The following is a 24896-nucleotide window of genomic DNA, read 5'->3' as shown; positions in this document are numbered from 1 at the left end:
GTCTGGATTGTATAAGTGAGGGATATATAACTTCAACATTAAGTATTTCTCTAGAATATGGACAACATATGGGCTTCAATAGGGAAGTTGTAGATGTCCTTCATGACCACCCAGAAATCAGTTAGGTTAGTAAATTGCAAGAGAATGCATATATTCTTTTGAATTATTTTTCTGCCTCTGTTTAAAATGTCTTTGCAGTGAAAATGTTAGACCTGCTGGTAAAGTGGCATATGGACCTTTAATCTTTTATAATTTTCATTTCTTTAAACAGAGAATAATTATAGCAGCACAGATCTTAGTACAGTGTGAATGTATAAAATAAGAATACTTGAAGAGCTATTCTAAAATGCCATATATATGCCATATATAGAACTCAAATTAAACTTAGATTTTGATGTGGATGTGCTAATGCACTGAAGAATTTGATCCAGTCAAGCATATGCATTTCTATGGCAGGATCAATAGGATATACTGTATCTTAAAAGATTATATCGAAAATAAACAAGTTCCTGATACTTTTATTAATATCTTAATATTATATGCCTATTTTAATTGTAGATATAAACTGAGGAATTCATCTCTTGAAGGTTTCTATGTTCACCAATAAGCTTCCGACATGCTACTATTTAAATAATACTGATTTTTTGACTATCATTACTAAGATAGCACTGCAATAAAATACCAGCACATTGATAGAATTAATTTGGAAATCTGTGTCTGTCAGTCTGACAAAAAAGATGTGGAATTTGATCTAGAATGAGGCTCCCAAATGTCTGTACCCTGGTGCTGCCATTGGCAGCAGTGGTTGTGGTGGACAGGTTCCAGTTTGAGGCTGGAGCACTTTGAGCTGTGTACTGCTGGTTCCCATAGAGCTGCTCAGAGTACAGGCTTTCAAACTGATCTGGCTTGGAAGGGCTGCTTTAGTTCAACCCCATGGGCAGGAAGTTGTATTGTTTTCTTCTGAAAATCTTTTTGATGGATGAAAGGGCAATCTAGGATTGAAGATTGGTGTGGGTAGCATTTCTTATTTGTCTTAATGGGCTTTTGTCACTCCATAACAATTATTTTATCACTTTTGTTTGTGAAGCATTAAGTGCTAGTCTTTAGTTTGTTTGGGCTATTCCAGCTTCTAGGTTAGTCAAATAAACATATAGAATTATAGATTTTTTTTTTGTTGTTCCCTGAGTAATGCTATTTTTACCCTTTGTCTTGTTCCTTCTTTATTAATTTGTTTGTTATTTATTTTAGCTTTGTGTCCCTGTCTCTTAAATGATGTGACATACAGAAACTTTGCTTCATTTGGTAGAATGTGGCTCACAGCTGAGGGCAGTCAACAACGATAGCCAGTTTTATTCCATGCCTGGTTGCAGGCAGTTAGCATGAAGTACAACAGATACTTAGCATTGAACAGCAAGTTACAAGAAAATGAGCATGGAAAAATGGTGTTGTAATGCACACATATGGCACAAAGGGCTTTAAAAAATGAAAAATACAAAAACGTCTTACTCTTGCTCAGGCTGTGAGACAGTTTTACTTTTCAAGATAATTAGTGAATTTCAATCTAAACCAGTTGCAGGTTACACATTATGCGAAAATTCTGCACATTTAGCAGAAGTGCTAATAAACACTAAGTATGGCTAACCTGGATTATTCTTTCCCTTTCTACTCCAAAAGCTACTACTAGCAGAAGCACAAAAACAAAACCACATGGACAGGTGGTTAAAGTTCACTTAGTTGGCTCTTTTCTTCTCTGCATTGATGACTGACTTCCTTTGTAAATCCTCATGTTTTGTATGTTTTCTTCCAAATTTTAGAGAAATTACTGCCTTTTTCCCATTTCCTGTGCAGAGAGAAGGGGCTTAATTTTCAATAAGAACTTCTTTGAGGTCCCAGTAGAACGTGGTGATGGTAGTTGTCTTCTTAAAGTCTGATTCATCACACACTTGGATCAGCTCTAGATGTTATTCCATAGGTAACATAATTGCCAACAGCTAATAATTTAAAAATGAGGGGCTTAGTAGGAAAAGCTAACAACTATTAATTAAGTCAGAGGCATGCTTGGGAGGAGTTACTGTGGGAGTTGTTTTTAACCAATAATTACTCCAGGCGAGATTTCCTGAGAACACATCTGAGATGTGAGATCCATACTCTGAATTAATGTACTGAGTGTGTGGGTTCTGCTTGGCCTTAGTGCACAGCTTGTCTTGGGAGGGGCTATTATTAATTATTATTAATTATGGGAAATCTTGATGATTTGGGGAGCTATTTGGGGGTCTTCCCTGTGGGGAAGGAGGGGCGACAGCTCCAACATTAGGTGCTCCTCCTAGGCTTTGCAGGGAAGGACAAAACTCAGATTGCCATAGTGTTAAATGCACTATTGCCTTATTAATTGTGCCACTCTGAATGCATCAGAGCTATTAGAAAGCTAAATGGAAAATGAGAGAGTGGATGGTTTGTTTTGTTTTCTTAAAAAAAAAAAAAAAAAAAGTTCCTAGATTTTACAAAAGTACTTTCTCAACAAAAAATCTCTCTGCACTCCTTATTAATCCTTCTTCCCTTCACTTTGTTCCTTGTGCTTTTTCCCTAGAAAATATTTGATCTTTACCTTGTATGTATCTTCTCCTTGTGCATATCATTGTGTTGCAGTTCTAGTTCCAGTAGTATTAGTCCCTTAACAAATGTGGCAATCAAATGGAAATCCTTGTGTTTCCCCTAAACTGCTGTTTACCAGGCTGTAGCAGCTGTGGCCAACATTCATATTCAGATTTATTTTGCTTGCTTTTAAGATCATAGTTAAAGAATAATTTCATTGTTCGTTCCTAATTTATATTAACTTTCCTTGTTTCAATCATTTGTTTTGGTAAGTAACTGTTAGAAGCATGTCTTCTCTTCCCTTTCCTCCAAATGCCATGGTATAGTAATTAGCTGAAGTTTGAGGTGATCTGTTCCCTAACCCATCCTGTAAATATCAATGCTAACAACAGTGTCTTGTGTTTTTTTTTTTCTTTTTCTTTTTCTTTTTTTTTTTTTTTTTTTTTTATCAATGTGCTTCTTCCTGTGTGAATAATTATGTGTCTAGAAACAGCCATGGAGTGATTTTGCTGTACTGAATGGGGGAAAGATTAATAGTGACATTTGGAAGGCAAGTATATTGTCAGATTTTAGAACCTTTAATACTGTTACCCTTGTTTTTTGCATGGCAGTGGCTGTTTTTTTCCCTTTTATTTCTCCATGAATGTCATTCATAACTTAGGCCGAAGTGAATGGGGGTACTGCTAAGGATGTGTAGCTCACAAACATGCTGCCTTTTCTGATCTTTCCACGTGGAATGGATTCAGCCTAAACTTGCAGGGCAACTGCCATGATATAACAAATAAGATGCCTGCACTGAATGAAATGCAGCTTGAGAATACATATGCATGCCTCTTTTCAACTTCAGCCAGAAATACTGTCGCTTCTTTGCAGGGAGGATTTAATTTCCCTTTGAAATAAGAAATAACACGGCAGTGTCCTTAATACTGCATTGACCAAACTGCCTTTATCTGTAGGACCTGCATGCAGCCACTGTGAACCCAGACCCAAGTTTGAAAGAGTTTGAAGGAGCCACATTGCGCTATGCCTCCTTGAAGCTCAGGTACGATGACTTCAGAAATTCCCATGGAGTAACCAGTTTCATATGGTGTTTGCCTTAATTTTTACCTTATTTTTAAGTTGATTTTTGTTTTGTTTTGTTTTTTTTTTAACAGAAATGCTCCACAGTCTGATGATGATGATTCTTGTAGCATCAACAGTGATCCAGAAGCCAAGGTCTGTAAGAAAATACACTGTGAGATAACAGTTAAAATTTGCAATTGTGAACATAACTTGCAAGCTGCAGAATGTCTCCTAGGTTGTGAAGTTTAATATACTCCTCCTTTTGGCACAATATAGGTTGACCATGCAAGACTAATTTTTTCAAAGGAATTTGCAATTTAAAGTTTTATTCCATTTGGTCAGGATAGTGTGACCAAGAGCCAAGAAATTGCTTGTTACAGCTGAAGAGTAAGTGGTAATAACTGACCCCTTGCACAACCAAGCAAGTTTTGTGTTCTAAGTAAGAGAGAGGCTTGTTTTTTGTTATGGCTGGACAGCTTTCTGGGGCTTTCATTGGTGGCAGTGGCTCTTTATTCTCAAGTTTGTCCCCTCTTTAAATGCTCTTTGCTCAAGTGGCTGCTTCAACTCTCAGATACTAACAAGGAAGTTGCTTTTTTGAAAAAGGAACTTTGTATTTCAGAGAACAGAGAATGCAGTCTAGTTTGAGGATAAAATTTATCGGTAAAAGTGAGACTACTATGTGAACAAGCACCATAATTAAATTGGGGCCTTCAGTGATGTAATCTAAACTTTCTGAGGAGAAGGAAGCAGCAGGAGGTTTTGAAAGCTTGTGCACATGTCTCCAGATTGGTCTTGTTGACAATTTTGCCATGTGCTTGCATCCATTTTTAAGAATGTATGCGAATCTCTAAAATTGGAAATCCAACTAGTTTAAATGAGCGCCTTTGCTGCCATACACCTGCAGTGACTGACAGGAGCAGAAGCTACTTACATGCAGAAAGACAGTATGAAACAGATTTAATAATTATAATAGCATTAACGATATATTTTAGGAGAGAAAACAGACTGATCAGGGTACTTTGTCGTCTTGATTATTTGGCTTGTGATGTTTAAATCAGATGTAAATAAGTTTGTTTCGCTTGGCAGGCTGGCAGTTAAAAAGCGAGGCTTCAGCTGCTCTCGTTATAATGACAGGCACAGTAAATGGAGTGGGGGAGTGATGAGCATTAGGTACCAGTCTTCAGAAAGCTGTTCCTTTCAAATGTCTTACAGTGTGGAAAGCACTGCAAGTAGCTGACATTTTGGTACGTTTCATTCTTCACTGGATAATTAGCACTGGGGGAGTCCTTGTGTGGAGTGTTTGTGTGGACAAAGAGCACTGGTCATCATCTCCCTCCTGTATGACTAGCTGTTAAGCTACACAATTTATGGAGCTGATACCTATCCAGTATCAGCAAAATGAGATGAAGCCAAGAGCTTGTCCACAGCACCTGGCTTTTTTTCTCCTGCGTAGGCCAAATTGTGCTGATGATGCTTACATGAGTAATCGTAGCTGAGCACTGAAACATTCGCTGAAGTGGCTGAAAGGAGCAGGACAAGAAATGGAGTAGGAATTATACAAGTGTTTTATGTTTATTGCATCACTTGAGCACTGATGTGCTATCTATCACTGCCTGGCAGGGCTGCTGTGGTACAGTTCAGCAGCTTGGGTATTACCCTGCAGCTCCAGAGGCTGAGGGCAGAGCTTCCAGCTGCTGTATGGCTATACCTTGCAGAGATGGGAGGTGGGTCTGGGAACACCAGGAAAATCTTTGCCTCTGGAAAAAAGTCATGGAAAGGCAGATGTGGTAGGAGGGTTCCTTGTTAGTCCATTTTATCCAACTTATTGTGAGAGTAAAAGAAGTGCGATAGGATTTAAAACAGGTGACCTGATGCTTGGATAAATCAGATTTCTAGCTTCTTCAGCTTTTCTGCCACGTTACTTGCCTTACTGCATTGGTTTGATGCTTGCTTCTGCGTGGCAGCAAGCACAGCCTCAGAGAAGGAAGCTTTGTAACTCATTAAACTCTGTGTTAGAAGAATTTGTCAAAGTGGGCCTTGTTAGAGAGATGCTAGAGACTTTAAATCTGTTTAAGCCTATCCACGATAGTGGCCAGTACATTAAAAGAAAAATAAAAGTAAAAATGTCTTTAGGCACGCAGATCAGTGCTGTCTTTCAGTAAAGGGAACTGTGCCACCATGTGGAAGTCTCTAGTAGTTCCTTTCCCCAAAGGTGGTCTGCTTCTGAAAGGACTGTAGTGTTGTAAACAAGTCAATGTTGTGAAAAACATGTCATAGAATTCATGTAGTTCCTGTAAGAAAAGTTATTTACTCAGCTTTGAGCTGCGCATCCTTGGCAGGTCGGTGCAGGTTTTCTGCACAGGACCATAAAAAGGAAGGGAAAGGACAAGAAAGAGGAGGATGATTAGATTGAGCTTCTCCATTTCAGTGATTCATTTTTGTAGGAATTTCTTGAAGAGGTGGCTCGTTGCACTTGACAGGGATACTAATTCTGCATGTGAAACATGCGCGACTGGAAATGAGTTTTGAATTGGTTCTGGGAGACAGATCATAACTTTCCTGGTTAATTTATTGAGAAACATGCATTCCTACTTGAGTCTCAAGGAAGGTAAAAAGACGCTTTTACCAATCCTGGACTATAAACTCATCTGGGCTACGTCTTGGCTTTTTTCCCTGTGCAGGTACAAACAAACTGAACCTCTTGGGAAATCTGTCTCTGTCCCTAGGGATGGGATGATAAATAGAGGAGTCGTGCAGCTCAGTTTCTCCTAATTCTATACAGAATCAGCCTATTTGACTGGACATTTGAACCTGCCTGTATTCTTTCAATTTAGGTGTGGTTTTCTGCATAGGCTTAATGTAGTCCTGTATGAATTTTCTAATTTCCTGCCCCCATATTAGCTTGTTCAGACAGAGCTGTGGAACTGCTTGCCCAGAGAGGTTGTGGAGTCTCCTTCTATGAACATATTCATAGAATATTTGATGTACCTGTGTGACGTATTGTAGGGTGTGTGCTTTGGCAGTGGGGATGGATTCAATGACCTCTTGAGATTCCTTCCAAATAATCTTGCCAGTAGCTGAAAGTTTCTTGTGAGCAGCAGAATTATATATTGTGGGGATTAGCCCAAAGAGTATTTATAAAGTTCTTTCAAGACTAAACTTCAGTTCAACTTGAACACCCAAGTGCATCTTTAGAAGTGCAGTTTTTTGCATTGATTTGAATACTCAAAATAGAAGAAAACATAACATTCAGTGCACGTGGATCTTCCTTAAACAATGTGTGTGTTTTAAAACAGAGGAAATAGAATACAAGTTAAGTAGTTTCAAAATTTTCTTTCTGTTTGCTATTGGCTTATTTTAGACTTTCAGGGGGTAGCATGATAATTTGGAAATAAAATATTTTAAATAAGTAAAATCAACATAAACATTCCAGAGAAATTTGAAGAGGTTTTGGGGGGTTATGGTTTTTCCTTTGTTTCAAACACAAAAAGGCATCCTTAGCTACCTCCCCTTCTCACTTTTCAGGAAGTCATTTCAGTAGCTTTTAGAACTGCATGAAAACAGATTTTCAGTTTGAAACATCCAGTGAATAGTTGAAGAGAGGTCGGTCACAACAATCATTATATCAAAGCAAGATTTTATCTGTCTCTCCTTCTTTGCAGCCTCTCAGTAGAAAAGGTGAGCAATGAGGAAAGCAATTCCTGAGCTGGTTGGTTGCTTATGAATTTGGCTCCCTGCCATGAGCATTAAGGCGCACTCCCAGCTGTAGAGATGCTGCAGATAAATGATGCAGGTGTGCTAAAGCACTCTGCTTCACAAGCAGTTTTAGAAACAGCAGACTGAAGCACTAAAATACATCGCTATAACTTTTTCTTAATGCTTTTTCATTTTTCATCATTTTCAAGATGCCTTGAAGAATGTGTCTGTGTATTCATTCTTTCGCCATACTGACACATACTACTAACATCCATTGTATCATTAAATGATGCTGTAAGTAATCATGTTATGATGTGATATATGTATATACTAATACAGATTTTCATCTGTATGATATTTTCTTCCACCTTGTCCTAAATGTAGTCTTATTTATAATCAAATTATAATCAAATAAAAGATTAGTCCAAGAAAGAGGAAGAAATAAGAGTCTTTCCCAAATCTCAGCAACTGACTTTTTAATGATACAAATAGGTGCAGTAAGTTTATCTGTTACAATATATGCATAAAGGTCTGGGATGAAATATTTTAATTTCATGAGCCCTTCAAGATCCTGTGGTATGTTGCATGTCCTTCACTCCTAGAAATCCCATCTATCTTTGGAATCTAATTACATATGAGCCTGTTCTGGTGGATCAGGACATGGATGACCGAGCAGCAGGAAGGATGTATAGGGAAAGATTTTCTTGAAGCCTTTCTCAGAAAAATGTATTAAAAAAAACCCCATTCCTTGTGGGAAAGAAAATGGAAGGTGCTTTAAAATTTAACATAAATCTCCAGGTTTGTAGATCAATAATAGCATCTTGAATTTCAGGGTATGATCAGTATTTTATTTTTTAAGATACACTGTGCAGAAGGGTTACATCAGGCTGCTGCATTTCTAAAGGACTGGGAAAAGATGAAATATGAGCATCCTTTTGTCTCAGGTCATGCTTTTCCAAGTGCCGTGCCGTCTGTGTGTGGCACAGGTTATGTGGGAGTGCAGCACAGGCTGGCTGGAGCTTCCCGCCTGCTCCTAGCAGGACTGCTGCCAGGTGCCGGTGTTTCTTACATTTTCTTATTTTTAATTAATCATAATTTATTTGGTACTTTGCAGCACAGTGTCAGCTCTTTCAGGGCTAGCATAGTTATGTGTATGACTTACAAAAGGAGTCCTGAGAGCAGACAGAAAGTGAGAGCAGAAGTCTCATTCATATTCACATCCCGTGTGGAAAGCTCCTCACGCTGTTCTGGGGTCAATAGGTTCAGAGTGCAGGAAGCTCCCAGTTTAGCTCAGCCTATGCTGCTATTACTGGCCTCTTTGCTAAAACATTGGTGAAGTAATCACAGCTTGCAGCCCTTCATACTCCCACTGGAGACTGATTATTTTACCTCTAAAGCAATATATAGCCTCTGCCAGCTCCAGCTTTAGAGCAAGACTGTTGGTTGTAACTGCCTTTTGAATATCTGTTCATCATGTTACTGCTACAAAATGAACTGATCAGAAGATAAATTTGTGTTTCTCTTCAATTATTCATATTAACTTGCCAGTTCAGAGTGGCTTGGAGAAGCAGCCTTGGCTTGCCTCTGATGTCACAAAGTTTATCATTCTGTTGCTCACATTTTTAATGAAAAAAATGCTGAGTGTGTATTGATGTGTATATGTATTTATGCATGTTATGCATATACATGATGTGTAGTACATATACCCAATTTAAAAACAGCATGATAAAACTTGGTGGGTTATTTGTGTGTCATGAAAACTAGATTTATGGAGGAAGTTAATCTAAGAATAAATTGAAATGGAACATGGTGTTGAATGACACAGCAGTGTTTAGATAGCTCTAACCAGTACGCACATTTATTTTGGTAGTAGTTCTCAGTTGCACTGTAGAGAAACAGAAGTCTCCAGTGCCAGTATTTCTGGCATTTCAACAAAGAAAAGAGGAGTGGAAGGTAACAGTTATCACTTAAGATTATAAAAACTTCAGATATAGGTTGGATATAGGTTGAGATATAGGTTGGAAGGGACCTTGAGGTCCCTTCCAACCCGGGTGATTCTGTGATTCTGTGATATACATTGCATAGTGATACTATGTCACTCCTAATGGGGTGTACAACATTCCATAGCTCTGCAGTGCTGCAGGGAGACAATGGGACAGTGAATGGGGCCTCAGGCATGGGAGGCCACAGGGGCTTGTGAATCAAGATTCATCAACTTGAGATTCATGTTCATTTGAGTCTCTTTCAACAAGTGGAATGGATCAGAAGTGATCTAACTTATTGACTTTGGATGCTGTCCAAATTGCTGGAAAAAAGAAATTGCTCTTTAAAATGTTGTTTCTGCAGAGACATGAAATCTTGACAGCTCAAGACAAGTTTTTTTGCTATGGATTCATTACATTTGAGAGTTCACGTAAAGACTTATTCTTTTTATTTTTTTTTATTTTTTATTTTTTTTTTTTGCCTTTTTGTCTTTTTTCTTCAAGTTGAATATCATGCATTCTACCTTTGAAAGTATGCATAACAGTGCTAAGTAAAGTGCTTCAAGCTGCATTGAAACCTCTCACATCCATCTGCCTGCAGAAGAGAGCCCTCATCAGAAAAGTAAATATGTAACACGGTTAAAGATAACAAACACGAAACATTAGTTTTTAAGAAATGAATGCACACATTCTTCCATACCCTACAAATTCCTGCAGGGCTTGTCTTTACAGACAAAGGAAATGTGTATTTGTTGGGGTCTCTTTTGTGTTGAATATTCTGGTTGTGCTCAAGTTAGTCTATAGTTCAGTTATTCTACAAGATAGACCCTAATTTGAGCTTTCTTGTAACAGTCATCCTGTGTTGGTTTCTGGTGAAAAGTGGCTGCCTTTTCTTTACAGAGGAAGCGTTTTTGTTATTTCACTATATTACAGTGAAACTCAAAACACTATGTGTTGCTCAAAGCAAAGTCTGTAAACCTATCTCTTCAGGGTATGAAGTCAAGGTAACTGCGGAGCATCTGAAATCTAAGCCTGTTCTTCACTGAGGTGATGTTAATTTCTTCTTCAGAACTGTATTTAGCAAAAGGGTATTAGTAGAGAATAATGATGTCTGTTCCATTTTGCTCAGCTGGCTAGGTTTTTCATTTGATTCAGAAATACCATAATGAAAAGAAATTGGGATTCATAAAAATCTTGAACCAGTACAATGGCCCTGCAATGCTTTCTTGCCTTGATGGAGCACATTTGACCTCTGGCTGTGAGCCAGAAGGCATCACTGAAACAAATATTAAACTGGAAGAGAGCCACTGCTGTCAGCCTGCGTGTTGGAGTCTGAGTGTCTGGAAAAAAATGAGGCTGCAGTGCCTTGGAGAAATGAGCAAGGGACTGTCAAAGCAGAGAGTTCAGTTGACCTGCACTAGAGATGTAATTTATTAAAAAGGTTTATTTGTAGTGTTATTAAAGCCCTCACATTTTGCTCCACAGAAGTTGAGTTTATTGTCATCTGCTTTCAATAGCAATTATTATTTCTTAATTCTGTTGTGATTTGAAAATATACTCTTGGTTTTGTATGATACACACATTTTCAGCAATTCAGATAATACATCATGAACTGAAAAGCAGAAATATTAGAAAATGCTTACTATTATTGTTCTGATTCTGCAGTTTGAATTTTTGGTAATTAAGAATTTTCACGTAACAACTGAATATTTCTATGAGAAAATGGATATGCAGCAATCTGTTCACATTATTTGAAGTACTTGCTTGTTCATTAATTGCATAGCAGCATCTCTTTATTCTCTTGTTACTCAGTTTAGCTTTGATCATTTCCAATACTTTCATCTGAAATCAATGCAAGTTTTCTTGATGTGTAGCAGGCAAATATATTGGAACTCATTTATTTCCCAGGATACAGTAGCTATATTTTATCTTCCAAAGCGTAAAGCGATGTGTTAGTTTGCTTTACTTTTAAACAGTTAAAGATGATGTAAGTGGAATTTTCAGAAATGTGCTGGCTGCACAGGAAGTGGTTAATTGTGTGACCTACATGCTGCGGCACAGGCACCAGTCTGCTCAGTGGCCTGTGATAGAAGACCTTATTAGATGCTGTAATGATTTACTCGTATGTTTATCTGCAGACAGATATAACCTTTAAAAAGGAAAAGCATGAAGGGAAACAAAAGAAAATTGCTCGTATTAAAGTCCTGTGGAAGTAGAGAAGAAATTAATAGCATAGATTTAAATCCCCAAGGAATATACACTCAAGCATAGTTTTTCACAGTGGATACCAGCAGCAATTTAGATTGCTTTTAATCTGTGTTTTAGGCATGTCCCTCGGTTTGTTGTTCTCAAGCTGATGTTCTAATGTAATTTTTCCTTGTCATTTGATCTGGTCTTCCTGTGCCCTTATGATCCGTCCAATTTCCCATACTACTTTGACTTCAGTCTTGCAAAATTGATCTCTTGTCCTCTGCCTAGTGGAGGATTGTATTTGCTTTAGTTTTCCTGATACATTTATTTTTTTCTAACAGTACCTGTTTAGCACTATAAGAGCTAGAATGTGCTGTTGCTTGGGTGCAGAGATGCATCATGATTCCCCGTACCTGGAAAAGCTCTTCCTGGCTTTTCCTGGTGCTCCCACTGAAAGAGCTCTCATGGAGCAGAACCATACCAGGTGGTGGAGCGGTCTGTGACACCAAAGAGCAGGAGCATGAACCACCACCATTCACTGAACTCATTCAAACCTCAGTCTAGGGGGATGTTTCAGAGCGACCTGCACTGCCAGAGAGGTTTACAGTGTTTTACAGAGTTTAGATTACAGCGTTTATGAGTTTGTTTTTTTGACTACAGGCCATTAACATTAATTAGAACATTAATTAGATTTGCATCTGTGCAAACATATGCTCCCTGAAACTGGGAAAGTGGGTGGGGATTTCTGTGTTTTCCTTTCTGCTCATCTGATTCTTCATGGGGCAGAGTATGTTCAGGTGGCTTTCTTTGCCTGTCTTTTGCAGCACACCTTATGCACTGCTTAACAGGAAAAGTGAAGTCTCCGCCTGAGATGAGAGTACAAGATTGTTGTCATACTACAGTTTAAATGTTTGCATTTAGCTGCCTCAGACATGCTGTGCTCATAAAATCAGACAAGATTTCTGAAAGACACAGTTGGGATGAGGAGCAAGCATTCTCCCTGCATTCATCCTCTGCCCACCTCCAGCTGAACCAAGAATAAAGCAATGTCCATGTGATCCCCATGCAGTGCACCATTCCTAAGTCTGCCTTTCTTCCTGCTTTGTTCTTCAGCTTTCTTTAGTTTGCTTCAGACCTAGTTTTCTTGGCAGCTCTTGGAAAGAGTCTGGGGACAGTGGATTAATGCAGGCAGGAAAATCATGTTCTATTTATTCAGATACATTTTTCCAAATTGTTCTTTTTAGACATCAAAATGTAAGATAATGCAGAGTGTCCTGACCTGGAAGAGAAAATGATATGATGTTATTTTGTAAGTTAATTGTGAAAATACGTAACGTGAAATAAAGGCTATTTGTTAAATCCCTGTGAGAGAGAAAGAGGGAGTCTACTGTAGGCCAGAAGTTAGCTTCTGGATTACCTTGAAATTATAATTTGCCAATAATTAGCTGTGAGCATTGAGCAGGGGTAGTTAACTAGCTGAAGTTACCAGGGACGGCTGCTTTAATGAGCTTGTCAACTCTTAGCCAAGGAGAGCTGCCCTCAGTGCTTTTCAGCGTGGCTGGCTGTGACTGCACGCATTAGTTCCAGGAGAAAAGAGGGTGCATTAGCTGAGCTCACTCAGCTCAAAGGCAGCATTTTCTCTCTTGGCTAGTAAATGTGGCTGATGGGAGCTGAGAAGCTGTGGTGCCACGTTACAGTGCTAAGAAAGCAATGGTGCTGTCATCGCTAACTCAGCTGACCCTAATTTAAGAACTAGGTCACACCTGAAGGGAGAGACCGGGTGGATTGTTTATGTTGGGTTTTGTTTTCTTTTGTTTTAAAAAGTACCTCTAAGCCAAATAAGAAAACAGGCAAAATCTCTGCAAAACAAACAAACGAGTAAAACACAAAGTGAATCTTTTGTCAGATTTTTAAAGGTACTAGCAATACACAGAGAGGGGAATGCAACATGCATGCACCCACTTTTTCTGCCATCCCCCTTGTATATATATGTGTGTGTGTGTTATATGATTTTGTTGTCTACTAGACTGATAATAAATGAGCTGTGGTATGTAATGCACATTACTCATATTACTTTGTGCAGAAATCTGCATGAAAGTCTATGTCTGAGTCACGCCAACATGTGTTGGAGCCAACTAAGAAGAGTTTTCTTCTTCAGGTTTGTTTGGAGCAAACAAGCACATTTGCTTAGAGCCACAGGCATCATGCTACTTCGTACACAGTGTTGCATCTTTCTGGGTTGTACTAAGAGGTCTGTTTTTTTGTTTGTAGAGAGTTGTTGGGAAATATGCTTTTTTGATAAAGTTGTTTTGAGACATTTAATTTAGTTAATGATAAGAGCTTCTTATAAAACACATAAACAAGGATTTGCCAGGTGTCAGAAACCAACTGGTTTTCCCTCATGTACCTGGCCTGGACACACTGAGAGGGACTTGGAGACAGGAGAGGATCCAAACCCTTCATGCAAAGGGGGAATACGTGGAAAATGGACAACAGAGAGTCTCATTCAGCTTGCTCTGCTGTCATGACAGTGAGCTGCAAAGGGAAAGAAATACAGCAGGTACCAGCACTGGAGAATTCAACATGAGAATAAAAGTGCCCAAGGGGAAAAAAAACAACAAAAACAAACAGTTTACCATCTTTACTCATAAGAAGTGTGCTTGCTGTCAACTTGAACTGCTTAAGATATACTCTGTTCAGTGCAGCTATTTTTATCTCTAGTTTGAAACTGGCTTACATATTGCGGATTGAGATATGGAAAATAATAAGGAAATAATGTGTTTATTACATCTATTTAGTTTTTCACTTCTAAGCTGATTTAGAACATTATCCACTCTGCTAATATTCTGTGATTCAATGCACTATTGAAATATATGTTTTAAAAAAACAAAACAAAACAAAACAAAAAAAAACCAGAACAACCTTCTGGCAAAGTAAAAATTCTGTATTTAAAAAGCTTGCAAATATAAATATTTAATACCCCAATGGGATCACAGCACTTTTAGCAAGATTCATGAGCATCTGATGTGCCAAAAATAATTCTGCAGTCTTATGATTGGGTGACCTGCTAATTGCTCAGAAGTGATTGTCCGAGTACCTTACGTAGCCCTGAAGTGAAGAGAACCCTTCAGTAGTGACTTCTCCATTATCTCCTCCCTTCTCCCTCATCTCTTTTTTACCTGAATGTCAGTGCTTTTGTGGCTTTCCAGCAGGCTGCATAGGAGGAGAATTTGCTTATTAGTTCCCTTCTTTCCTTTTTTTGGGGGGTGAAGGGAGAGCTAATAAAAATGTAGAAGCATGGGAGCTTGGGTTTTTGTTGGCTGCTGCCTTAGTTGAGATGCATTGCTGTATGTGCTCGGAGCAGTTCCAGGGGTGCAGGAGGCAGGCTGTGTGCTGACCTCTCAGCACTTTTTAGGGGAAAACAAATGAACATTCAGCATCTACTTTAGCACCACATGCTGATTTCTTTACTGTGTCTCTGAGCAGCACTGGGCGCTGAGTGCTGGCCTCTGCTATCACAGGGTCAGCACTGTGCCCAGACCTAACAGGGAATCGGATTTCCTGAAACAGTTGCGAGTTAGTTTGCCAGAACAACATAGGATTTAAGGACACTGTTACATTTCAGAAGAAACACGTCAAAGCAGAGTACCAAGGGCTCAGTGCTAATGAAGTTCAAACCTTGGTTCTCTCTGGAAAGGAGAGGCAGAGGATGAAAAAACAGATACACTACAGCAGATTTTCAGTGATTAATTCCAAATTGTCTCAGTTCTGCTTTTATAATATATGCCCCAAAATCCTGCACCTCCACAGGGCAGCATCGTGGTTTGAATTCAGGGAGTGCAGCTTCATGTCAGCATGGGACACCACCCCTTCACTGACTCAATTAAAAAGCTTCTTTTTGTTACTCCAGCAAAACTGGAATGAAAAGATGGGATGAGATTTGGTCTGCTGCCATATAGTAATACCTAGAAAGTAGCAGAAATTGGATATTGGCTCAGGAACTATTATTGATGAACTTTTTAGGGACCATCACAGAAGCGTGGCATACCTGTTAGGAAGGTACATCTGCTGTGCATCTTTTGCTGGCAGTGCATGGCAGCTTGAGAATGAGGTACTCACAGTGTTCTCTGGGTCAAATCTTGGTCTCTTACACAAGCTCCCACTGATTTAGCAGTAAGCCTGTGTTTAACCCACTGTAAAACCTTGAGAGCAAATGTGGTTTGGTTTGTGCTTGTTTTTCAAAAATTATTTTTTTTTATTCTTTACTTCAGTAAACCCCAGTAGGGTAAAGATAGTGCCATAGAATTTCTCCCATTCTGTTTTGCTTGCGAAAAGCACCGTATGTGCAAAGTAATACTGCCTTGGATTGTTCTGCCAACTCAGTGCTCTGGTTGTCTAAACACCCTTCTGCTTAAAGAACTATATAATTAGTTTTGTGTTACAGGTCATTTTTAATTTCTTCTGGAAAAAGGCCTCCTGCTTTTCCGTTATGATATTTTATTGTTTTGTTAGGACTTTGAATTGTTTATTGTCAACTACCTTACTTAAGGTTACAATAAAAATAATTGTTGTAACCTACAAAAAATAATTTTCTGCTTAAAAGGTAGACATATACTGTCTGTGTATGTAGGTATGCTGTAGAGATGTATCTACAAGGTAGAGATATACTGTGAGTGATTTTCACAACATACATACTCCAATAGCTCAAGATGTTAGCTTAACTTTCCTTTGTACTCTATCTATGGCTAGTTTTTCCATTATTCCTATGTGTGTGTGTTTGTCACAACAGTCAGTGTGTTGTGTGCTATGATCCATATTCAGATTTTTTTTGTTTCTTTTTTAGTGCTTTGCTGTGCGCTCTCTGGGCTGGGTAGAAATGGCAGAAGAAGATCTTGCTCCTGGAAAAAGTAGTGTTGCTGTGAACAATTGCATTAGACAACTCTCTTACTGTAAAAATGACATCAGAGACACCGTTGGCATTTGGGGAGAGGTAAGAATATGTGAACTTCAATTCTTGGAATGTGCTTCTTGAGCTGTAAAATAGTTTGAAAGAACAACTCTTAAGACAAATATTTCCATATTCTGTGTTTAGATTTCCCTATCCCAGTTAGCTCTGTTGGAACTGTTCAAGGACAGTGCTGACATGTTTGTTCCAAACTGCTCAGGACAACAAGTATCCCCAGAGACATCCCTTTAATGTTTACATCTTCACTAGTACACATCTGTGTAGAAGCAGAGTTGTGGACACACAAGCAAAACTGTTGAGTCCAGTGGAATCCTTCTGGACAGAGGTTTTAGAGTGATGCTCTGGAAAACATTGTCACATGCTTCTCAGTGACAAAAGGGCTTTAAGGAAACCCAGACTGCTGTGACCGTGTTTCTAACATGTCTGATGAAATTGAGAATGATGGACAGACGGCTTATTTTCAGATGACTACGTGTCAGTCTTTCAGAAGGAAATGAATTTCATTAATTTCTATGTTGTTTCCTCTCCAATAACTCTTGAAAGCATTGACCAGCATTCCTCGACTAGATGGATGTCAAATTCCCACAAACTGAGGAAAAAACAGAGAGCTCAATTCTCTTTACCGCTCTCTTTGCAAGTTTGTAATTCCATCCATTTTTCAGATGACAGAACTTTAATCAACTTGAAATATATCAGCTCAAAGCCATGTTTTACTTTGGTTTAAGAGTTAATACTCACATTTTTCCATATTCTTCTCTGTCAATTGCACTGGTCTTTATTCAAAACTCTCGCTAGTTTTCAAGCCAAACAGGTGAAAAGTTGTGTCCTCTTGAAAGGAATTTTTAATTAATTATTTTTAATTTTCATTTAAAAAGTAAACATTAGCACATTAGTGAAACAGTAGAGACACTGTGCTTGAATTGGTGGCCTCTGAAGTAAATCGCCATCTTGATTTTTAAAAGAAATCATTACAACATTTTTTTCTGCTGACAAGATAGTATTTCAAGATTGGAAGAGGCACAGTTTAGAGAGGAATCTGAAAAGCATATGGTTATCATTGACACATCACATAGAGCAGAAATCTATTACAGAGCTAGGGCAGATGGCTGCACATAGGGGTTTTAAGATTGCCTCAAGATTTATTTTAGCTAGAATGTAAGGAAAGTGAAATTGAGACTAGGGTCATCCCATGCTTTCATGATTACAAAATCAAGAAATAGAGTAGCAAATCACCCTGAGTAAAATTCTGACCCTACAGAAGCTTTGTCGTTGGCTTTAATGTAAGATTTCCTGTCACCTTTGAAAGAAGATCTGTGTAAGTTTCTAACTTCTGCAGTTCTCTATGATGTGAAAACAAACAAACAAAAAAGCTCATTTGTTTGTACTGCTACTTTGCCATGCATTACATTCTCCTACCTCATAAAGTCACTTACATAAACAAGACTTACTGTTGCTATTGGCCTGTTTACCACCATACATAGCACCTCCCTGAAAGCTGTTGGACCTGAGTCTTTCCTATATTCACTTTCCCTTCCTGATCCTTCCTGTGAGAGCCATCCTCAGCACGCAGCTTCAGGTCTCTGCAGCTATTCAGCCATCTGAGACGGTCATGTTCGAGCTCCCCACATGTCTGAATCACTTCTTCATGCCTTGTGTGGTATTTCCATCTATGAAATAGCTTCAGTATGTAAAGCAACAAAACTCAGCAAAATATATTGCTTCTGGCTGCAGCTAATCTATCCCTTGAGCGCTGCAAGGATAATTGACTTATGTTACTTATCTGCCCATTTTCCAATCTTTTCCAGCTAATTTGGATTTCATTTTATTACTGTAATCCCAATGTATTTTGCATGATGAACAGATTTTACCTCCTTGTAATAATTTCCTTCTGGAATAAATACATAAGTAGAAAATGGGTTCAAAAAGCAATTTTTTTACACTCGGTAATATTCCTTGCACAAACCATTTACTGCTTCTGACTTCCAAGCACATTTCTTGCTCTTTCTCTTTGTGGTTATTCTATTTTCTGTTTGGTTTTATTCCCATCCACCTATGCTATCCTAGCTTATTTTGTTTCCCATGTTTTTATCTCATTTACACACATGGTTACTACAGCTAAACAACATCTTTGTCTAGGCACCAGACTGCATACCAGCCTGCATCCCTTTCCCCTCCTGCACCCCTTGAGTACTTGTGTTGCAAGCTCTGTGTCACAGTGCCCTTTGAATGATCATTAGGGGACTTGGGGCTGGGAGAAGTGATCAGTCCCATGAGAGGCAGAAAGCAAAAGCTGGGCACCTGTGATTCAACACCTGTGGTTCACCACCTTCCCCCCATCAGTGGGCAGTGTCTGCCTCTCCCTGAACTGGCCTTGAATCCCTGAGGTCAGGGTGGCATCTATGTATGTCATGTAAAAACACAAAAATCACACATCATTAAAACTTGAACCACAGTAAGCAGGCAGAGAGAGAGTTTCTGTGTCACTGAGGTGAAGAAAAAGGTCATTTCTGAAACATTTGTCAGTGGGAAGTCAGAGCTTTTCCATTCTTTCTGTTCATTTATAGATTCTGGCACAATAGAGGAGAAACAAATTACTCTATATTTAGCTCATAGTTCCCTCATTTTTATCAGCAGGAGCTTGTCTTAAGTCTCAAATGTGGGTCCAGGATCATTTCCATGAGATTCCAGTCTTCAGCCTCTGAGAAGAGAACTATTAGATGTGGCAAAAGAAGCAGCAGACTTTTTGCAGATGCTAGCAATAGGAGGAAGATTAGCATTTGTGAATTAGCATCAAAAGGAAAATTGCTTCTAAATTTGTTTCCTCTATGGGAATAAGCATTCTCCTTGTTCTTATGCACCAGAAGAGTTAGCGAGAAACCCTGGCTCCGGGATTCTGCACTTGCTGGCAGAATTTTTGTTCATTCCTCACTACCAGGTTTTCCTCTTTTAGTAATCTTTCTTTAAAGAGTATAATATGAGTAAAAGACAGCATACAAATAGCTGTCTGTTCCCATGGCCCATTGGCTAAAGTTTATGGAAACAAAGCACATACTGTGTGAGAGAGGGAGCTCTGCCCTAGGTGTGGATGGGGATTCATGCAAACATTTACTAGCAACGTGATTCTTCTATATTTGAAAGAATGTATTGAAGATATGATAAACAAATGATTTCTTGAATAACTCTCTAGCTTGCATTTAAATGAGTCAAACAGTTGCATTTAAAAGTTAGCTTTTTGTGATTGGGATCTTTTAAAAATACATTAGTAGCAGAATGCTGTGTTAGGTCTTTTTCACATTGGAACTGAGCAAACGTGTTCTTAATTGCTTTTGGAACAAATGTAACTAAAAATCAATTTAGAGGATGCAAGGCTTAACAATGTAGGCATAACTCCTTAATACTAATCAGTTTGAGAGGAGGACATGCTCTGTAACTGTGCATTTTCTGGAGTTGCAGGGCAAAGACATGTACCTGATATTGGAAAATGACATGCTGAACCTGATCGACCCTATGGATCGTACAGTTCTTCATTCACAGCCCATAGTGAGCATCAGAGTTTGGGGAGTGGGTCGTGACAACGGCCGGTGAGTCTGCACTCTCTTTGTTCCTACTGATTTTGTGCTTTTTGTGACTTGCTGATATCAAGTACAGATATGCCAGGAGTAAGTTGCGTATCAAACCTGTTGAGCTATTGTGACTCAGAGGTAATGAAAGGATGGGCAAATTCTTCTTTTTCTTACCTGTGCTTTTTTTTTTCTTTTTTTTTTTTCAATTTCTACTTTTCGTAGTCTGTCACTGATATTCTGTTTTGCTAAACCTGTGTTGAACAAGCATTTCAGATGAATTCAGATGTATGCATAAAACTGCATATGCAACTTTACTTCATTTATGTATGCAATACTTTTTTACATGGAACTATGTTTTCAAAAATGGCCCAATATTTCTCATGGCTCCTCATTTTTCCATATATATGTGTTTGTTTCTTTAACTAAAGGAAAAGTTTGATTGATTCTCTTGTCATAAGGAGCAATCCCAAATGCATGCTTCAAGGCTTTCCTGAACTGGAACCTGTGTTCCACTAGTTCTCATTCCTGACTGGTCTTTTGGAAACAATCTTGCTTTCCATGTAACACTGGCTGCAGGAGCAGGATTGTGAAGGTGGCTTATATAGAGCAGGACAGCAAGTTGTTTCTCTATTCCAGTGAGTGTTTTGTCTATCAAAAATGTTTCCATTCACATAGAGCAATTCCAGAATCTTCAGACAGTACTCCTTCCAAGTAGTAAGGATTTAGACACAATAAAGAACTTATGTTTTTTGTGCCTATGTTTGATTATTTGGATGCTCAGTATGAAAGTATCTATTTTTGGTCTCTGATTTTGGCTAAAATTAAACACTGAAATTTTTTTTGAGTACGAGATTTGGCAAAACAAAGTTTCTGATTATTTTTGGTTATATTTTTGGTTAAATTTCTAAAAGAAAAGATATTGTTTCTGTGACCTGATTTTGCCTTTCTAAACTTATTACTACTACAAATGACTGGTGTGGATGTGTTCATTTATTATTTATTTCTTTATTTTACTGTTTTTCACTTCCATTGGTGCAGATTTTTGAGAGATCTGGAAGAGCAAATCCAGTTTGAAATGGTGGGAAGTAAAGAGCTTTTTACTTCTTATGAATAAACCATTACAGTGCTTTGTTTGCTTTAGAAAATGAGAGCACATTTTCCCTTCAAGTCAGATTTTGTAGCAGCTTGCTTTGGTCAGGAAATAAGAGCATTTTAAGGAACATCTGAATGTGATGCAGCTTAGGAAGTTAGCTTTGCTTTTCATTAATATTTTTGAAGAATTTTCAGTTCTCTTTCAAAATACTTAGATTTCTTTTGAAAATAATTGGAAAACCATTTTGTTATGGCTGTAAAATAATGTGTCACATTTATCCTGGTGGGATTCCTACTTCTAAAGGCAGAACTAGACATACAAACATCAATGCTGAAAGGGGGCATCTAAGAGAAATGTGTCTTTTGCCTCCAATATGTGAATGTAAGCCCCATCAGTAGGACAGGAGCTGGTGGGCATCATTTTGTGTGGAGGTCAGACCTGCAGATTTGCCATGTTATCCTCCAACAGTGATGAAAAGCTATGTACAAGTAAATAACATCTCTGATTCCATCCCTGCCTAGTTTTGTAATGGACCTGGAAACTGAAAATAAATTCCAATTCTGCTGAGATTTCTGTAGAGGCTCACCTATTTAATAAGAATAAAGTCCTAGTTGTAAGGAGTATGTATATGAATTACACATCCAAGTTTAAAAAAAATAAAAAAATAAAAAAATAACCCCATCAAACCTGTTCTGCCTCTTGGTCATAAAATGTGAAAGTTTCCTCCACTGCTTACACAAAGAGATTTTATTTGGGACATCGACAGTGAAACAGCTGTAGAACAGATAAACTAATATTTTCTTGCATTTTCATCATCAGAAGAGGAATTTGGCCAATTTGTATTGAATCTGAACACTTCTTAACTCTAATTTTTCTTGTTTGGGTGCTGCAATATCAGCAAGAAAGCACTGGGTTTTTTTTGTGGATTACTGTTCTGGGAAGCTGAAAAAGTCCTACTTTCTGTCATGAAACTCTTCTGGAAGATGTTGCTCATGAATGTTGTTAATTAGCAACATTTTGTATTCCAAGAGCCCATATAATAAAATTTAATTAGATTTGTTCTGAAAAGAAGTTTTAAAATTGTAAAATACTGTAGAAATGTATGTTTTCCTCTATATTGACCTTTCTGAAACCCATAGTGATCCCCCAGCTCTCATTTTGAACTGCATTTTACTTGTAGTAAAATAGGGATAGATTTTGCTCTGGAAGATGAAAAGATTTTCTAATGACACCTGACCAGATGATTTTCTAAGAAATGCCATAATGAAAGATTGATGAAATAAAGCAATGTGCTGATGAAAGTTTAATCTGAGGATATGTCTGGTAACTCACCTCAGGCAGAAACATCTACTGGAAGGCTGTAATAATTTTCTCTGTATGCTACACTATTATCTTGACCTCTAGAGTTACTTTTTTTCTTTTTTTACAATAGTTGTGTGATAAGCAAAAGCTTCATTGTTTTGTTGACTTAAGCTATGCAGCGATTTTGTTTTGAAAGGTAGCATCCCTTGTTTCCAATTAATCATTTAGTAAAGTATATTTGACCTTAAGAGAGACCAGAGTAAAATTGTGAGCAAAAGCAGGTTTCTGCAAGAGAAGCTGGTGGTTGTGCATAAATATGTGCGTAGACTCTAAGCTCCAGTGTTTCATATGCAATATGGGCGTTAAAGGAAAAGACATATACTTTATCTGAGCATCCTTCTGGTAGACTGTATTTCTTAGGTGGTGTGATGTTTTTTAAGAGTAAAAGCTGTTGTGCTTCATTATCTTTACAGCCTTTTCTATTTTTCAAAAGAGCCATGACATTTCATTTAATATTACTTGTAAATGAGAGAAAAATCCTAGTACTTGCTTAAACAGTTTGATTTCAAGATCAGTGATGTCATTGCCACATGAAGAATTTGTGGCACCACAGGTGCATCAGTGAATAATAGACAGTGCTGCGTTTTCTTAACAATCAGTTGGCATGGATTTTTCTGAAAAAGCATCTTGGAGAATATCAGCCTCCTAACGCTGTTGAAAGATTGTTCTTTCCAGTTGTGAGCCGCAGGTATGTGCATTCATCATGTCTCAGGGTGGGTTTTGTGTCCCCTTCTCAACTGCTGGCGCATGCCTTCTGCCTCTGAGCCACTCACTAACAAGGAAGGGAGACAAGGTAATGTGCCATCAATTCTGTACAAGGGTTTCTGTTAGCACATTTCCCTGAATCTTCCTTTATCTTCATTACTTTTCCACCAATCCAAAGTCCAGCTCAACTTTTAAAATCTCTTTGAGACTTTAATTGCCTGGTGGGAGAGCACAGTGCCTTCTCTGGTGGTGTTTCACTCCAGCTGTAAAATGGAGCCATTTGCTGACAGGATTGGTGTCAGCATGCTCAGGAGACAGCTGTCACAAACCTAAATGTGAGTGGTGTGGGCATTTAGAATGCTGGACAAAACACATGGCACATTTTTCTGTTCACCCACCAGCATTGTCATAGTATAATTCACATCTGCTGTTCTAGTTGGTATGTGTACTTCCCTGGAGGCTGAGAAGGGACGGCAATTGCTCTTGGTTCTCAAGTGATGTTTTGCGGTCTTAGAAACAACGGTTAGAGAGTGCAGAAGTGTTGTGTTCCCCACTCTGCCCTAAAAGCACAGATTTTCAAAGATGATGGTATTGAGGACCTCTTCAACTGTGTGGAAATCCATTGCCCCACGTCTTTGAACTGCTGCTGGTTTTCTGCTCCCTAGGTATAGAATCATGGAAAATCTCAAGTTGGAAGGGACCCACAGGGATTTAAGTCCAACTCCTGGCTTCACACAGGACCACCCAGAATTCGAACCCTGTGTCTGAGAGTGTTGTCCAAATGCTTGATCTCTGGCAGCTCAGGGCCATGACCACTGCCCTGGGCAGCCTATCCCGTCACTCTGGTGAAGAATCTTTTCCTACTGCCAACCTAACCCTCCCCAGCACAGCTCAATGTCATTCCCTTGGGTTCTGTTGCTGTCAACAGAGCTCAGTGCTGCCCCTTTGGTCCCCTCTTGAGCAGCTGTAGGCTGCCATGAATCTGAGCTAAGAAAACTGTTGGAGTTACGTGAGAGCACAGGACAAGCCTGTGAAAAGATGAGCAGGGAATGGCATAAAGTGACAGCTCAGATTCCTCAGAATCTGCAAAATTTTGTTTTTTCAACAGCTAAACAAAAATGTCCTGATATCAGAAGTGTTTAGCAGCTACGCTGTCCATTGGTGTCAGTGGAATCTGTGTGTATGAAGTACCTTTGAAAATCAAGTGGCTCAATATAGATCTGGGAATCTTTCTCTAGACATGCAGATTTGAAAGTTTTTGCTTGAACAGCATTTTTCTTTGAATAGTGAGTGTATTATCAAGCTAAGAGGGATGGAGATGGGTTTGGGCAAGAACTGGTTTGTTTAAGGACAGAAAGCAGTTGAATGGGGAATCTGCGGGGTGCACTGCTGCAAGGAAGGGGTTATAATCCATATTTCCTGGCTAAGGCAGCACGTTTACACAAACTACCTGAGCCCCACTGCACATCACATTGTATAGATGTGAGATTTTTGGAAAGATACCTGGCCTTAATGAGGGAATTTAAAGCTTAGTATGGACAACAAAGGTAAAGTTAGTGTGCTTGGAGTATCCTGGTGTATCTGCAATTTATCATTCTCCTTTTCAGAAAATTGTGCAAGCAACACAATATCAGGCTTCAGTGATGTATTCAGTGATGTGGCTTATAAGAGCATTGTTCAGGGAG

The 24896-nt window shown here is 38.6% G+C and overlaps 1 protein-coding gene across 17 annotated transcripts in view; it reads left to right on the top strand.

Moving 5' to 3' along the window:
• APBB2 (amyloid beta precursor protein binding family B member 2) overlaps positions 1 to 24896 on the top strand; it is a 157571-nt gene that overhangs the window by 92166 nt on the left and 40509 nt on the right. For 14 of the 17 annotated variants that reach the window (XR_006167661.1, XR_006167660.1, XR_006167659.1 and 11 more), the window contains 5 exons: positions 3080 to 3142; positions 3549 to 3634; positions 3747 to 3807; positions 16366 to 16512; positions 19942 to 20069. Coding sequence is in view for 14 of the 17 variants with exons in the window: in XM_042811929.1 (XP_042667863.1) it covers positions 3080 to 3142; positions 3549 to 3634; positions 3747 to 3807; positions 16366 to 16512; positions 19942 to 20069 (485 nt within the window). In the remaining 3 variants the exon portion in view is untranslated. The remainder of the gene's footprint in view (positions 1 to 3079; positions 3143 to 3548; positions 3635 to 3746; positions 3808 to 16365; positions 16513 to 19941; positions 20070 to 24896) is intronic. The other 3 variants (XM_042811937.1, XM_042811939.1, XM_042811938.1) reach the window with 1 other exon arrangement.

This window comes from Centrocercus urophasianus, unplaced genomic scaffold (assembly GCF_019232065.1).
Source record: "Centrocercus urophasianus isolate 14NV4802_14NV808 unplaced genomic scaffold, USGS_Curo_1.0 seq_13, whole genome shotgun sequence".
In the NCBI taxonomy this organism is placed as follows: Eukaryota; Metazoa; Chordata; class Aves; order Galliformes; family Phasianidae; genus Centrocercus; species Centrocercus urophasianus.
This window is presented reverse-complemented; position numbering and strand designations above follow the sequence as displayed.